At 31.6% G+C, this 16,569-nt stretch overlaps 4 protein-coding genes across 8 annotated transcripts in view; 3 read left to right on the plus strand and 1 right to left on the minus strand.

The window, feature by feature from the left end:
- Positions 1–8: 8 nt before the first annotated feature.
- Positions 9–4,138, plus strand: LOC118645225 (cleavage and polyadenylation specificity factor subunit 1-like; the record flags this gene model as incomplete). The annotated part of the gene is made up of 12 exons (XM_036285878.1): positions 9–104; positions 200–435; positions 677–887; positions 1,001–1,167; positions 1,356–1,602; positions 1,682–1,867; positions 1,967–2,215; positions 2,290–2,442; positions 2,519–2,695; positions 2,810–3,083; positions 3,199–3,328; positions 3,447–4,138. Coding segments are annotated over 12 exons (2,313 nt in total), but the record flags the coding sequence as incomplete, so codon positions are not given.
- LOC105839898 (dynein regulatory complex protein 8-like) lies at positions 3,920–5,966 on the plus strand. Of its 3 annotated transcripts, none has more exons than XM_028189021.1 (5): positions 3,920–4,061; positions 4,374–4,493; positions 4,584–4,704; positions 4,814–5,024; positions 5,751–5,966. In XM_028189021.1, the coding sequence occupies exons 1-5, from the start codon at positions 3,983–3,985 to the stop codon at positions 5,757–5,759; spliced, it is 540 nt and encodes a 179-aa protein (XP_028044822.1). In that variant the 5' UTR covers positions 3,920–3,982; the 3' UTR covers positions 5,760–5,966. The 3 variants fall into 3 exon arrangements, with proteins under 3 accessions (XP_028044822.1, XP_028044820.1, XP_028044821.1); XM_028189019.2 differs by lacking the exon at positions 5,751–5,966 and adding an exon at positions 5,166–5,300; XM_028189020.2 differs by lacking the exon at positions 5,751–5,966 and adding an exon at positions 5,166–5,300 and having other exon boundaries at positions 4,599–4,704.
- LOC105839897 (delta(3,5)-Delta(2,4)-dienoyl-CoA isomerase, mitochondrial) lies at positions 5,373–7,509 on the minus strand. 2 transcript variants are annotated; one of them, XM_012686522.3, is made up of 7 exons: positions 7,223–7,271; positions 6,821–6,965; positions 6,663–6,751; positions 6,458–6,585; positions 5,994–6,274; positions 5,780–5,906; positions 5,373–5,647 (listed from the first exon to the last, which is right to left on the minus strand). In XM_012686522.3, the coding sequence occupies exons 1-7, from the start codon at positions 7,269–7,271 to the stop codon at positions 5,549–5,551; spliced, it is 918 nt and encodes a 305-aa protein (XP_012541976.1). In that variant the 3' UTR covers positions 5,373–5,548. The 2 variants fall into 2 exon arrangements, with proteins under 2 accessions (XP_012541976.1, XP_028044819.1); XM_028189018.2 differs by lacking the exon at positions 7,223–7,271 and adding an exon at positions 7,391–7,509 and having other exon boundaries at positions 5,549–5,647.
- Positions 7,510–7,545: 36 nt separating this feature from the next.
- Positions 7,546–16,569, plus strand: part of LOC105839900 — a 31,972-nt gene continuing 22,948 nt past the window's right edge. Inside the window, exons 1-4 of one of the 2 annotated variants that reach the window (XM_012686530.3) lie at positions 7,546–7,667; positions 9,317–9,409; positions 9,693–9,732; positions 13,331–13,912. The gene's annotated coding sequence lies outside the window, so the exon portion shown is untranslated. Of the gene's footprint in view, positions 7,668–9,186; positions 9,410–9,692; positions 9,733–13,330; positions 13,913–16,569 lie in introns of those variants that run through there. The other variant, XM_012686531.3, reaches the window with a different exon arrangement.

Consider the following 16,569-nt stretch of genomic DNA (forward strand, 5'->3'; position numbering starts at 1 on the left):
CATACGTAACATTACTATCGGAAGATGGACAAGTGATGTTATTGACACTTAGAGAAGTAAGGGGCACAGCAAGATTGCATGCTCAAGCTGCCAATCTACTATTTGTAAGTTTATTAATTTTGTAATTAATTGTACTCAAATGATACATGAAATATTCTGAAAATCTGTACTTAAATCTATGTACTACGTGTATGTTTAGCGTCCTCAGATAGAAGCACTATGCGCTTATAGAGACGTAAGTGGGATTTTTACAACGCAATTACCTGAGAGCGCGGACGATGAGCAGACTGAAGAAGAGTACAATGTAGAGGAACCATCTGTACTTAGCAACATTGACAATGAAGATGACCTATTATACGGTGATGCTCCAGCATTCCAAATGCCTGCACCATCATATCAAAAAACATCAGATGGCACTACTAAGAAACCACCTTGGTAAAATTTTTATTCAGCCTTTCGTTATACGGCGTGTTCCTAAAATGTTTGAACAAACTTTATCATTATTATAGTTTATTAATTTTTTTATTAAATAAAAATATTTTTTGTTTTAAAAAGATGAATAATATTCCATTAAGTATTTTTTAAGTACATTCTGTATACTTCTGATGACAATTAAAAGATTAATTAAAATGATGACAATCAACATACATTTTCTTTATATGGATTTTTGTAATAGGTGGCAAAGACATTTGCAAGAAATTAAGTCTACGTACTGGCTACTTGTATATAGAGATAGCGGAACGCTAGAAATTTATTCCTTACCCGATTTACGATTATCTTATCTTATTCGTAATTTCGGCTATGGCCAATATGTGTTGCATGACAGTATGGAATCCACAACTTTACAATCAACGCCGGTGAATGAAATTCCCCATCCTGATATGCAGGTAATTTATCTACAAATATGATTTTTTTGTATGTAGAAATATTGTATAAGTTCATATTATACTATCACATATAAAGATCTTGTATTTAAAAAAAAGAAATTATTTTTGTATAGGTCCGTGAAATTCTAATGGTTGCCCTAGGACACCATGGAAACCGGCCAATGCTCTTAGTGCGTCTTGATTCGGAATTACAAATCTATCAAGCTTACCGGTATCCAAAAGGGTATCTAAAATTGAGATTTAAGAAATTGGATCATGGAATAATTCCAGGACGTTTAAGGTTCGAGAATTTTAGTATGCAATTTAATATATAATAGAATTTAGTATACAACTGCTATATTAAGTAACATATTTAAGTAATAATTATTGTAAATAGTTATTATTTCTATAAAAATAAAATTTGCATTTTTCAAACGTCCTTTTACTTGGATTATCTTTTAATGATCTTTAATTGAATTTCTTCCGTAGTCCAAGACCCAAAGAAGAAGACATTCCAAGAAACGCGAGCGATACTCGTATCTGCGTGATGCGTTACTTTAGCAACATCGCTGGATATAATGGAGTATTTATCTGTAGCGATTATCCGCATTGGATATTTTTGACTGGACGCGGTGAATTACGCACGCATCCAATGGGCATTGACGGCTCCATCACATCTTTTGCTGCTTTTAACAATATTAATTGTCCTCAAGGTTTTCTGTATTTTAATAGAAAGGTACAGTGATTTTTTTTCAATATATATTGTAATAAGATAAGACATGTAAAAACTAACATACAGATATTATATTTTTAAGGAAGAGCTACGAATATGCGTTTTACCGACACATTTATCATACGATGCTCCATGGCCAGTTAGAAAAGTTCCTTTGCGATGCACCCCACATTTTGTTACATATCATCTTGAAAGCAAGACCTATTGTGTTATAACAAGCACAGCTGAACCTCTGAAAAGTTATTACAGATTTAATGGTGAAGACAAGGTATTAAAAATATTTTATTTTTTTTTAGTTTCTCCCAGAATATTTATTTACTTATCGAATAGCATTTATTATCAATTATGCATTTTTTAAATCAATTAGGAATTTACGGAAGAGGAGCGCCCAGAAAGATTTCTTTATCCATCTCAAGAACAATTTTCTATTGTACTGTTTTCTCCAGTATCATGGGAAACTATTCCGAATACAAAAATCGAATTGGATCAATGGGAACATGTTACTTGCTTAAAAAACGTGTCTTTGGCTTATGAAGGAACACGATCTGGTTTGAAAGGTTACATAGTGTTAGGAACAAATTATAATTATGGCGAAGATATCACAAGCAGAGGACGAGTAAGTTTTACATTTATATCGAATATATATCTTTAAGCTTTATCAATTAATTATATTGTTTTTAAAATTATCAGATACTTATATTCGACATAATTGAAGTAGTACCTGAGCCTGGGCAGCCATTGACTAAAAATAGATTTAAACAGATTTATGCAAAGGAACAAAAAGGTCCTATAACTGCTATAACACAAGTATCAGGATTTTTAGTCTCAGCTGTTGGACAAAAAGTATTTTCTCTTAACTTATTTCTGTAACAATTGTGTCCATTGCAAGTGACAAATTAAAAATTATTTTGTGTTACAGATTTATATTTGGCAATTGAAAGATAATGATCTTGTTGGAGTTGCTTTTATCGATACTCAGATCTACATTCATCAAATGCTAAGTATCAAAAGTCTTATTCTGATAGCCGACGTCTACAAATCCATTAGTTTATTAAGATTCCAAGAAGAATATAGGACACTTTCTCTTGTCAGTAGAGTGAGTATAATTTATTAATTTTTGATGTACATAAATTATACATATATACTGTATTATATGTATAAATTATATTTATTTGTGGGTGCACTTAAAATATAATTTATTCTGTTGTAGGATTTTAGGCCTGCAGAAGTGTATACAATAGAATATTTAATTGATAATACAAATTTGGGATTTATCGTGGCTGATGGAGAGAGTAACATAGCTTTATTTATGTATCAACCCGAGTCCAGAGAAAGCCTAGGAGGTCAAAAACTAATTAGAAAGGCAGATTTTCATCTAGGACAAAAAGTGAATACTTTCTTTCGTATTAAATGTAGAGTGACTGATCCTGCAAATGATAAGAAACAGTTTTCTGGTGCAGATAAGAGACATGTTACCATGTATGGTAAGTCAAAAGATGTCTTGTAAAATAATTTACATATCTTAAACAAAACTTTAATTAAATATTCTTTAAGTATTTAAATTTTTTGCTTGCGAATATATCTTTTTTTATATTTTAGCATCGTTGGACGGTAGCCTTGGTTACATTCTGCCTGTACCGGAAAAAACATATCGGAGATTACTTATGTTACAAAATGTATTAGTTACACATATCTGTCATATTGCAGGCTTGAATCCGAAATCTTATCGGTAAGTTTAAATTTTGTATATACATATACACATAGATATAATATATTCACTAATTATTTTACTTGCTAATTTAATTACTAATAGAGAATATTATTAATACATAAAATATTTTATTTAGCACGTACAAGAGTTACATACGAAATCAAGGAAATCCAGCAAGAGGCATCATTGATGGTGATTTGGTTTGGCGTTATCTTTTCTTACCAAACAATGAAAAAGCTGATTTGGCCAAGAAAATTGGAACGCGTGTTCAAGAAATTATTGAAGATATTATTGAAATCGATCGCCAAACAGCCCATTTTTAATCGCAATTGTATTATATTTACATAGCTAATTTATTATTTTTATATTGAAAATAGCTATAAGATAGCACTTTGCCTGCAGCATTACAGTGTTAAATGTATGTAATAGTATGTACATCTTGAAATTATCACAGCATATCTTGCAATTGTTCAATGTGTGTATCATGTTATTGAACCTAAATTTATTGTACTTTAATTTCAAACAATAACGCAGAGGTATAATTTATTATTTTATTAATTTTATCAAAAATGATAACACTATAATATTTTTTTTTGCCATAGATCGATGAATTTATTTATGCATAATTAAACCAATAAAAATTTTGTTTACGTTATTGTGACATCTTCTCAAATGCGTCCATCAATTATATCGCCCGGAAGAAAGAGTACCCTTGAAAGACGGTTAACTTTACGAAGAGAAACTCAAAAATGTACGTACTAGTCAACGATTCTGTAAAGTTAACATGTACAGATGTAAAAAATAAAATTTCTCAATTTCTTAAACAAATGTATGATTCATGTAAGGATAATTACATGGAAAAGCTTTATTATAAAGTAAAAGTTCCTCGAGGTTATACAGTTTCATATGTATTGATCAAACAATTTGTGAAAGTTTGTCATATCAGTCGAGTTCCTTGAGAATCGTTCTTTATTTTTAAAATATTTTTTTCAGATAGTAAGTATTTATTTTTTAATCAATTTAATAATTAATATTTAACAATTTTTATATTATGTACTCTTAGTGCCTATTGTTGAACCATCATTATTAGAAAGAAGGCTTTACGAAGCGTTTGATGTGTTTGATAATGCAAGGAGTGGAGAGGTAGATGTTAGGGATTTGGGAACTATAATTAGAGCATTAGGTAATATTTACAATATATAAATTATAATCTTATATACATTTCTTCTTTGTGGAGCATTCAAAATTAAAGTTTTTTCATATTATTTAACAGGGTGTGTCATTACAGAAGCAGAGTTACAAGAAATACAAGTAGAAGTTGAAGATGTCGAAAATAATTGCGTGCCATTAAACAGATTTGTAGAATACATGAGCAAAGCAATCAATGAACGCAAGTACGTTCAAGTAAAATCTTTTGCATTACGATTATTGTAGGAAAATTGATAACTAATATTGCAACTCTTTCATAACTTTTTAATCGTTTAATTTTTGCTCGATACTTAGATTCAAACCAGCAGAACCAGAAGAGTTATTGAAATCGTTTCAATTATTAGATCCTGAAAATCGCGGATATATCATGAAAGAGGATTTAGAGAAATCAATTATGGAAATTGGAGAGCCATTTACAAAAGAAGAAGTGGCCGATATGATGGCCGTGGCATGTGATGCGGAAACTGGAAAAATTAATTACGAACACTATATCAATTTATTAATTGTGCGTAAAAAAAATATATATACACCTGTTTTTAATATTTCTAAGTTTTTTTTAACGGAAATATGTACTTTTTCTGAACGAATTGTCACATTATTTATTGTTTGAGATTAGATATTTTTATCAGAGTTATAAAAATTGCAGGTAAAAATTCCTAAAGATATTAATGTATATAATATTGTTGACGAAATGGAAGCTGCAAAATTAGCAGAATTGCAGAAAAGGCGCAGATGGGAAAGCATTTTGTTTAAGGAAGATATCACTTAACAAAAAAAAAAATATATATATATAATTTTAATCGAAGTAATTTACATATGAAAGGGATATGATAAGAAATGTTAAAATTTGTGATTAGAAAAGTTATATAAATTTATTTTATATTTTGTTATACAAATACTTCCTCCCCCCCAAAAAATAAATTCATTTCTAGCATTAATATAACATTAGCATATACTGATATTACAACACTGATATACTGATATTAATACATATGTGATATATATCAAATAAATCAACAATAAAATGATTTATAATTTTGAGAATATTGGAGGATCGCCTTTAACAGCCTGTGCCATAGTTGCATTCAAAAAGTCTTCACTTTGAAGCATTGCCTTATTATGCATCGCCTATAAAACAATTAAGACCCAAAAATGTATTATTAAAACAATTTTTTAAGTATAGAAAATTATTTCATATATAACGAATAAATTTTTATTCTTATAATTTCAGGTGGAATAAGCAGTAAAAAAAGCACTCACAATATGATCTAATCCTTCTTGGACAGAATGATCTCTGGAGTATACCATACTCATTTTTGAACCTTGCACAGCAACTGGACTTTTGCTTGCAATATCTTCAGCAACTTCTATTGATTTATTCAATAAGCTAAACACAAATAATGTCATTAATTTATGCCTCTGTTTTCAATTAATTATTACAAGCTTATATTTCTTTTATTTTTTATTATCTTACCTTTCTTCACTGTCCAACATGCGGCTTATAAATCCACTTTCCAGTGCTTCAGCAGCTGGATACTTTCGCGCCGTATAAACAAGCTCTCTTACCAAGCTGTCAGATCCCATAATTTTTGGAAATCTCTGGAGTGTACCTACATCGGCCGCCATACCTATATCGACTTCTTTTATTTGAAAATATGCATTGGAAGAAGCATAACGTATGTCAGCTGCGGATATCATGTCTACACCTGCACCAATACATGCACCGTGTACAGCAGCTATCACAGGTTTTGAACACTGTCAAAATAATACTAGGTACTCATTACTTTGATCATACAAAGTTAACGAGACACAATGAAACAAGTTAACGAAACACAAAGAATAATCTATCAATGAAAAAAAATTAGATTTATAGAAATGCAAACTGCATTTAACATATTTTTACTAATTATGTCTTTATGTCTTTATGAACAACTGTACCTTTTCTATAGCAGTAAACGAATCTTGATAGGCCTTAATCTTAGGTTCCATATATTTACATTTACGTGCAATATCTTCATGTTCCATTAAACCTTGACCTATCTCCATCATTCCTTTTAGATCAATTCCTGCAATGTTAAATTGTTAGATTATAAAATAAATTTTCTTTCTTTAGACAAATACATGTACTTATCTCATAATTTACCTGCACAAAAATGTTTGCCAGCACCTGACAAAATAACTACTCTGCAATCTGGATTCGTTGATAATTCGTCAAAACATTCCTTAAATTCTCTAAAAATATAAACTATGAAAATATAAGCACCTTACATAAAAAAATAAAAGTGGTAAGAGGTTACCTACTTCCACATAGTTGGACTTATTGCATTTAATTTCTCTGGTCTATTTAATTTAACTATATAAACAAATGGTTTTGGAGTAGATACTGCTAATGTTTTGTATGTTGACATTTCTGTAGAATATCTCAATGCAGAAGCAGCTTGCAAATCTGCAAGATATTTTGATTGATACTATTACAATTAACGCATAATAGCTAGTTCTATAACTAAAATTCTCAAGTAATTAAAAAAAAGAATTTAAAAAAATATATAAAATTGTTTAATTTAAAGAAGTATGATATAAAAGAGATAAATTTATAGCAAATTAATTCAAGAGGTATGGATTCTAATCAAGTTTTTTTAAAGCAATATGCTAAATTAAAAATTTTCAAAAAGAATTAAATATCTGACGGGATAAATAACTTACGTCTTCCAATTGACGCTGATAAATTATTTCTAATAATATTTATTGCCATGTCTCGAATATTCGACAGATAGAAATAAAGTATAAATTAGGTAAACATGCGCGTTGCTTTTGTAAAGTGAATAATTCATAAATGTTATCTCCAAAGTCCAAAGTGTAACTTGCACATACCACTTACACACAATGACACTAATAAATTGTTAATATGTTAACAGGTATTTGTATCAGTGTTCCGATTCGGGCTACGCTGCATGGCGAATACGTGGTTTTCCGCGTAGCCCCAATCAGAACATTGGTTCTTATTGCTTGTGTATGTTGGTGTATGTAAAGAAGGGGTAGAGTCCAGAGTTTCTACATAGGTTGTGTTCTAAATCTAAATTGACTGCCAACGCTGCAAGCATAGCGTCACAAAATCATGCTACAAAAAATAGTGTTCCAATTTTAATAAGTATGCTATGGATGCAAATCTGAATTTTAATTTGGAATGATATCTTCAGCGCTGATAGAGCAGAGTAGAAATAAATAGCATAATGGCATAATACACCTAACCTCGAAATGGAGAGAACGTGCAAAAAAGATTCTTATTTGAAAATATAAAATTATCTAGTGATTCAGATTTAGATTCAGATTTAGATTCAGATTTGAGGAAAATAATATACATTATTATAAGCAAACTCCAAGAGTACTAAAAATTTATTGTAACAATTATGTAGATGTTCAGCAATATACTGATGCTAGAGAATTATAATTGTATTTTTCTAAAGAGCAATTTTTTTGAAAAAAAAGACAGAATAGAAAATTATTTTGATATATTTCACTCGATCCTGCACATACTTTTTTAAATAATCGTAAAATAATTTACCAATGATTAATTTTCGTTGCAATTGTTTTGAAATGTTTGATAAGATAAGAACTGTTTTTAAACGAAGACAAATTTGGCGGCTATATTTATGTATCTCGAGCGGTAGAGTGAAGTTGCTACATTTGAACTCTTCAGTGATTAACTTCAATCTGCATCGTGAAATGGAATGGATTGAGTGGAGTATCAGGTGACGGGTTTAATTAGTGAATTGTAATCAAGAGAGGGAGTATTTAATCGAATTGTTGAGCTTAGATTCTCTAGACGTATCGGCGATATGTATAGGTTTGTGTTTTGCGATTAAGATTTGTGCGATTGAGATCGATCGTGTGAGTAAAGGACAAAGCGACATTCACTTTGTGCATCTCGATCGTATTACGCGGACATTTATTCTTAATTTTAATTTGTATTTATATTTATTTATATGTTACAAGATACAAGATAAAACATCATATTACAAAATGTAACATTAAATTATTTTGTTGAGTGAAATATAAAAGCGAAATTGACGAAATTAGTGCATTAATTCTGAAAACAGATGGCGCGATGGTTGCTGCAACCAGGGCCCCAATTCTGTACCGCATCAGTACCTCATACCGACGACAACTATCGGTGTCGTTGCGCAGGTTTTTTGCCACATATAAAATATCTGTGCAACGACACCGATACTTGTCGGTAGGCGGTACAGAATTGAGCCCCAGAGAAGAACCTGAGAGCGGCCACCGCGGCTTCTTTCATGCGACCGATATTTAACAGCATCAGTGCCAAACGTGGATATAAAACCCGTTCTACATTAATCGCAATCGCCAATTGTAATTTGCAATACCCAATGAATATCGAGCTTTAACTAGAAACTAAGCGCTTATTGGATGTCGCAAGTTGCAACTGACTGCTTGCGATTGATGTAAAACGGGCTTTACATTCTCGTGTTTGGCGGCACTGATGCTAGTCAAATATCGGTCGCACGAAAAAAAGGCCGCGGTGGCCGCTCTCAGGTTCCTCTCTGCTGCAATTAAGGCACAAAATTAGTCGCGCGATTTTTTAACTCCTTCTTTCTCCCCTCCACCTCAAGACGCTATTTGAGATTTTTTTGTACATTAATTTACAGAACGTTGAATCGTCGCTTCGCGCTATTGTACTTTTTTCGCGTTGATCCTTTTTCGTGACGAAAGCGCGTACAATTAACGTCAGAAGTGCCGTGTAATTTTAATTAACTTTATGAGTGTTACGTGGTACAGATACCGTGAAAAAGCAACCATCATGGGGAGGAAGGCGAGAGGAGGTGGAGGTCCGGATCCGGGAGGCATCAGGTGCCGGCGGAACAACCATGGGTAAATAATTTATTATTAATTGTTAGTTACATACAAATTTTAAGAAAATTTATATAAAAAAAGATTTCTGCATATGTAAAGACAATTTAATTTTTTAAATTAAATATCTATTCAATGGGCAAATAAAGAATTGAACACGCGTTATAAATAATACAATTATAATTTTTTGAAATATTGGTTGGTTTTGTTAATTGCACTGTTTTCTTGTATGTATTATTTATATGCTTATATAATGTTAAGTACCTACTGTACTTGTACGTATTATTTATATCTAATGTTACAGATTAATGCAGTTTCAACTCCGCTGTTGCGCACCAGTGTCGGTAAGTCTGAAACGATTTTTGTTATAAATTATAAAATAGATCTATGAAAACTTTTACTATTACTATTACATCAAATCAAAGAGACAAATAACTTTTACTATTACATCATATCAGAGAGAAATCTGAAAGTAGCTACGACCGTGATTTAGGTTATGATTTTATTTTCAAGTGTCTTTACATAAAATATAAATGAATGTCTATATATATGTATTAGTATATACAGCCTGTAAATAATTAGACAAAGACGTCTGTCAGATTATTTGTTCATCTTTATCCATTTATTCACCTCACTTTAGATCATTAATTGTAGCACAGAAAAGAATCACAAAATTGTGGATATTACCTACGGGTTTCACAGATATTGGCTACGTAGTTCAATATATCTACATTTTATGAATGAAGAGGCGCTCCAAAATAAAGTTCCAGTCAAGTCGCGATTGTGATTACTCCTGTTCTATTTGAAGCCAGAACTGAAAAATTTTTCTTTAATCTTAAATATATTTTTATTGTCTCAAAATGGAATTAAATTTTTTCAAACTAGATTGATTTTTTAACATTATTAATAAAATGAGTGAAGATTGTTCATTTAACAATTATTATAATATTTTGATAGAAAAAAATTATAATTAGCTCATATTTTCAACATAATATTATAGTATAAACATATATTTATAAAATTCTGGAATTAAAAGAAAACGATGGCGCGATGTATTTAAATTTTAAATATATTGAATTTTTTATTTCTTGAAAATTTGGAAAGTATTCAGTTTCACATGCTACCAATTCTTTTTAGTTTATTTGACTCAATGCTTGATTCTTCAAGTATCTTTAAGTTTGGATTTCAATCTATCTCAATGTTTTCTTGAATTTTGAATTGCCTGCACTCGCAACGCGATAATTATCTCGTAACAGCTTTACGAACGTGTAGTTTGACACGTACTTTTAGATGATTGCATCGAGACTGCATCTGGTGGAGACTGAAGTGTCACCATCGCTCTTCGAACGAAGCGATGAAAAGTGGGAAGGGGAAAAACACACGGGTGGAATGAAAAAAGGACAAACGTCAGCGGAATGTCCAGTTTTTGTGTGGTAGTTACTTACCTTAAACGAGCTAAGATTCTCATATAGAATAGCGAAGAAGCCTTCCGAGCCTTAGTCGGGACCGCGCTTCCAAAGCAACGAAACACGATGCTTGTCATTCTCAAACGAACATAATTACGCTGTGGCAACCATAAACTCTTTATAATCTCACCGGCTGTTTGTTTTTAATTCGTTTTATCCGTTTTTATATTGATTGAAGTTGTTTGTCCTGTTAATTTCTCGTATTATTTCTAAAATTATTTTGTTCTACATTTTACTGTAAGTGTAATACACTGAGAAAAAAAATTTTTTGAAATAAGTAAATGAATTTTTTGGAAACAGATATCTTTTATACAAGTAAATATTTCTTTCACAGCAATAAATAATGTATGCTTGTAAATAAATATTTTATTCTTTTAAGGGCCGGTTGTTCCAATTTCTTGGTAAACTTACCTGTCATTTTAGCATGTGTCTATCTTTATTTTTTCTCAAATAAATAAAGATAGGCATATATTTACCTAATAGGGAAGTTTATCAAAGAAATTGGAATAATCGGCCCTAAGTAAATCATTTCATATGACTCGATTTCGTTCCTCTAAGTAATGATTTAATGACATGAATAGCATCATTACGAAATTGAAATAAATTAAGTTTTTACAACAACAAAATTAAGTTTTTTAAATGAGTAAACTCATGTCAAAATAAATATTTTATTGGACAAAAAAAACCATCTATTGCAATAAAAAACCCAATGTTCTTTAATTAATAAAAATATTAAAAAAAATATTTTATTGAAAGAAATACTGTATTTATAGTAAGAAATCTAATGCTTTTGAACAAATAAAAATTCTTTTAAATAAATTTTTTGTTAAACAAAAGAAATATTTTACTTACGATAAGTGACTTCATTTATTTATTTAAGAACTTGATGTTTTCAAATAAATACTCTTCACTAAATGTTGAACAAAAAATATAATTTAATTGCAATAAGAAACCTAATGGATTTGAATAAATAAATATTTTGTTGTACGAAAGAAATACTGTATTTACAATAAGAAATGTAGTATTTACTAAACGTTTATCGCGCAATATATACTTATTATACTGCAATGAAATGTCTTAGCAATCGTTTCTGCTGATTTTTTTGAACAGGAAACTGTATCGTATTACGTTAATTATTACTCTATTTTTAAATCTATTATCAACGTTTGTTCATTCTAGCGTTAATTATTCTATTATTATCGACGCTAAAAAATAGTGCGAATAATGGCTCGTTAAAGAATACTTAGTTTCTTGCAATGAGAATTCAGACTGCGGACGACAGAGTTTTTCGGCCGCCGTGTCTACATAAGAAAAACGCCAGTCTGGGGTGTGGTGTCCTTTTTCTAGCTTACATTTATAGAGAACAAATGCTAGTCATGGTTTTGAAATCGACGCACGGAATCTTAATGATGTCTCGTCACATATTAGACAATGGACTTCGACAAGTTTAGATCTCTAGCGTCCCATGTAGGACAAAATTTATTGTATAATTTAATAATTTCTTGATTATGAAAGCATTTCATTATTCAATATTACATAATTTACAGCTTATTTTTTATTAGTAACTATACAATTTTAAAAAAGATCCAAGCGCATTTACAAAATAATTCTTTATATGAATTTATTACTGATTTCAAGCATGTCCTTAACAATAGTGCGTTTAATTTCGCTGAAAATGGAAATTTCACATATATACAATATACAATTTTTTAAATTGTGAGTATGTGATATGAACTTAATATTTTAATATTGCAATATATTAAACAGATAAATAGAAACTTTTACATAAAATATAAATGACAGAAAAGTAAAAATTGACTCTTTATTTTTAGATTTAATAATATACAAAATTAATGTGCAGCATATCTGTCGAAGTATTTTATATTGTATTTATATTTTTTTATATCAAATTTTTGTAACATTACTGTACAATACAAATAATGTATAGTGTCAGTAATTATAAAAATGTTGCTATTTAATATTAAAGATTTATGGAGAGAATGGTGAATACTAGGACCGAATACTAGGAAGAAAATAACAAAAGAAGCAACAATTCCTACGAAAAGCCAATAGGTATCATCAGCTTAAAAGATACGTGAAGAAATTTAAATTATTGTCAGGTGTGCGATTGCTAATATTTTAATGCAATTAACAATCCACAATAATTTCTGTTATCGCAATATTATGTGAATTGCACTTAAACTTTCTTGAGTGCTTCTTACCATATGACAACACATTACATTAGCAATAACGTAAAAATTTAGTAAAAAATTTAGGTATTAAATTTGACATTACAACAGAATCTTAGCAGAAAAGTAATATCAAGCATTTTTTTCATTTACAATTTCTCTTTTCTACTTTCCCTTATTCCATACTGTTGATTAAATTTTTATAAATGTATATGTATTAGATACATACACGTATCATTGCATGATTTTTTCTCATAAATCGTGTTATTAATGAATTAATTTTAAAGGGAAATTTGTGTATGCGGGAGCGAGACGGGCGAGTGCATGCGGTGGGGGAAAGAACGAAAGAGCGGAAACACGCGCAGGAGAAAGACGCAATGAGAGACCGTAGTATGACGAACGCGAGGCAACCGGCGACGATGGTGCGGGCAGTCTGCGCACGGACATCGATCGAGGTTCACGTTCCATCCACTCCCCGAAATTCCCGATTGTTTCTCGAGTCGCGATTACTGATACGTCACATAAGACAAGAAAAAAAGATAGAGGAAAGATAGAAGAAAGACAAAAGAAGAGAGAGAGAGAGAGAGAGAGAGAGAGAGAGAGAGAGAGAGAGAGAGAGAGAGAGAGAGAGAGAGAGAGAGAAAGAGAAAGATAGAGCGAGAGAGGGCGCGGGGTGCACGCCGCGGTATCCTATGCGGCAATCGTGAATTGCGTGTGCCGTGACAGTGCGATGACACCTGTGTCTTTCCGAGAGGAACGAACCGTCAGTACAGCAGCTGTGGGGGTGTTTTTCCGCACTGCACCATAGGAATTTTGTACAGCGACCAGAAGACGTCGATCCGCCACTGTCTTCTTCGCGTCCGAAAGAGGTAAGTGTATCCAATCGTGCACATCAATTACATTTTTGTGAATTTAAAGGAATATTGTATTGATTGATTAATTTATTTGCTATTGCTCGTTTTTTCATTATTTAATTTAATGCGCCGCTGGAGACAGTGAATTAATGCAAATTAATATCTCCTTTTTTATTAATGTAATAAATCATTACTGCGACGTTATGCACGTAATACAATTATTTCAGTTTGTTCTTAACGATACAATTGTGCAAAAATTATATATTATGTAATAATGCCAAATATTGTTAACGCAATGCATTTATACAGAGTATTCGTTGTACCAGTAGTTTTGCGAATTGATTGCCAGTAATTTTCAGGCAACACGATTATTTTATAACTTTTTTGTAGCAAAATTTTGACAATGAAAATGACAGAAATCTTTTAGCAACAGCCTGTTTCGAATATATAATGTTAATTGTCATATCACGTCAACTAGTATGTAAATGACATGAATTCCAATTGATGGAAATACTGCTGTGACAATTTGTATATCGTTTTAATAATGCCAAAATCAGTTACAAAGGTTAATGGCATTATTATGGTTGGGCCAATTTTCGCGATATTGCGGAATTCCGTCATTTACCGTAATGCTTTCGTGAAAAATAATGACTCGGAAGTGAAACATTTTTCCGTGATGAAATGATATAATTTCAATGTGTTTGCAACCCCGAACGTATTACGAAACGTCTAATGTTTCGTTAACAGTGGTGATATATGATAGTCAGTAATAGTTAATTGATGATAATATCTGCAATAAAACGGACACGATCGTGTTTGTCTTCACATCTCTTTGAGAAGCGTAAGAAAAACGTACAGTGAATATTAGAAATATTCTAAATACATTTCTTCCATTTTTTGAAACAATTATGTTAAATGACATTTTTACAAATATCATTTGTTGCATTAGTGGTGGAGATATTAAATTAATTTAAAAAGTTGGCCGTATTTGGTAAATAATAGCAAAATTATACATTATAGTCGAAGCAAAATTACCGCTTTCAAGATTCTTTTTCACCTAGAAAGATGTAAAAGATGTACCAAATTTCACGTTTGTCGCTGTAAATTTCATCGATAGATTAGAATGGGGCTTTTATTTCTTATAATTTGAGATTTATTTCCAAGAAATACTTGTTTGTTTTTAGGTGTCCTGCAAGTGTCCTTAACGCAATGTCTCTCTTTTACTACTGTTACACACATCTTGAGGACTTTAAACTCGTGTTTGATACATCACGCGTCCTACGTTAAACTAGAAATGAAGGTAGAATTATAGACAGATCAATAGTGGCGCATTCATTTCACCGAACTATAAGTGCTCGTATAAATTGCAAAGTACGTAAAAGCGGTCGATTTGCTTTTACTTATTGTAACGTTATTTCACACGCTCAGTGTATCCGTGGCCATATAAACGTCATGTACATACACGTTCTAATACGTGTAATATTAAATTACCGTAATGCAGCAAGTTTACATTTCAATGTAATCGTCCCCGCATATTTTGCGGTATACTTAGATTTATTACGTAGCGATAAGCGTGGTGCAAAATCGTCGATATTGCGCGTTTCGGGGTGGAACGGTTTCTGCTGAATGCAAAAGCTGCTACCGGACGTAAATCTGAAATGGGATAAAGAAACGGATAAAGTTACAACGGATTAAAGCGAAGCGTGCGTGTGTACAGGCTTGTTCGACAAAGTGTTCCTTGTTCCAATATAGGTATTATCGCGACTCTCGGATCGAAATTACGCACGACGACGTTGTGTAATGTAACACTCATTCATCAATTTTGCGTCGCGCATTATTTCACGGGGTAATTTAAATATGTCAGTATTCCTGAGTAAAAATGCAAATTGGACGTGAAATCTTATTATCTTTTCATCTTTAATTCCAATCGACAAGGCTGGTCTAATAAACCCGCGTAGAATACAGCGCGGATAAACGTATATCTCACGTTTAATATGCAAAGATAGCGAATGGTTCCACTTAAATCGTGACGAGTCGCTTTCGCAAGGATTAACGATTATGATAGTCGCTCTCTAGGAATCGCCGTGCTGCCTCCGAAACGCGCGCCACATTCACGCTGTATCTCTCGTCAACGTTTTTGTAAACGTTATTTTCTTGCGGAAATTTCTGGTGGCCATCTGTCAGAGGCACTCCGCTCCCGTGCGCTCCGATGCGCCTCTCGCTAGGTCGCAATAACCGCGTTAAACCTGCTCGACGCGTTCTCAAGTTTTTAATTGCATTAATCGCGATTTACATTACGATGAGGCAATATTTCTCGAGGGTTTTAATCGGCTCGAGATATCCTTGAATCGTTTAAGTTAAGTTAACGTATGCCTTTCTCATTAGTCTTGATAAAGTTAGAGCTCGTATCATCAATGATACATTGTCTTCTTCAGTCTGAACATTGAACGAAACGAATTTATATTTTTACACTATGAATACAATGTGAAAAAATGAGAGCATATTTTATATATAGTATTTTCTTAATATTTGTAATATCGTAATGATATATTATTACATAATATATGAGCATATATATAATTACAAGCGAGGATATAATCTGAAATACCGTAAATTACAGAAATTACTTGAGGTACGCAATTTGGATTGGAAACTTGGCGTTTCAAACTTAA

The sequence above is a fragment of the Monomorium pharaonis genome, chromosome 4 (assembly GCF_013373865.1).
Source record: "Monomorium pharaonis isolate MP-MQ-018 chromosome 4, ASM1337386v2, whole genome shotgun sequence".
Classification (NCBI taxonomy): Eukaryota; Metazoa; Arthropoda; class Insecta; order Hymenoptera; family Formicidae; genus Monomorium; species Monomorium pharaonis.

Bases quoted from the DNA above. Each gene is read 5' to 3' on its own strand.
- LOC105839897 (XM_012686522.3), bottom strand. From the start codon at position 7,271: ATGGCAATAAATATTATTAGAAATAATTTATCAGCGTCAATTGGAAGA. The intron at 6,752-6,820 runs GTAGGTAACCTC...TTATATTTTTAG, and splicing joins ATAAGTCCAACTATGTGGAA to AGAATTTAAGGAATGTTTTG. The intron at 5,648-5,779 runs GTGAGTGCTTTT...ATTGTTTTATAG, and splicing joins AAGAAGGATTAGATCATATT to GCGATGCATAATAAGGCAAT.
- LOC105839898 (XM_028189019.2), top strand. From the start codon at position 3,983: ATGCGTCCATCAATTATATCGCCCGGAAGAAAGAGTACCCTTGAAAGA. The intron at 4,062-4,373 runs GTACGTACTAGT...ATGTACTCTTAG, and splicing joins ACGAAGAGAAACTCAAAAAT to TGCCTATTGTTGAACCATCA. The intron at 4,494-4,583 runs GTAATATTTACA...ATTATTTAACAG, and splicing joins AACTATAATTAGAGCATTAG to GGTGTGTCATTACAGAAGCA.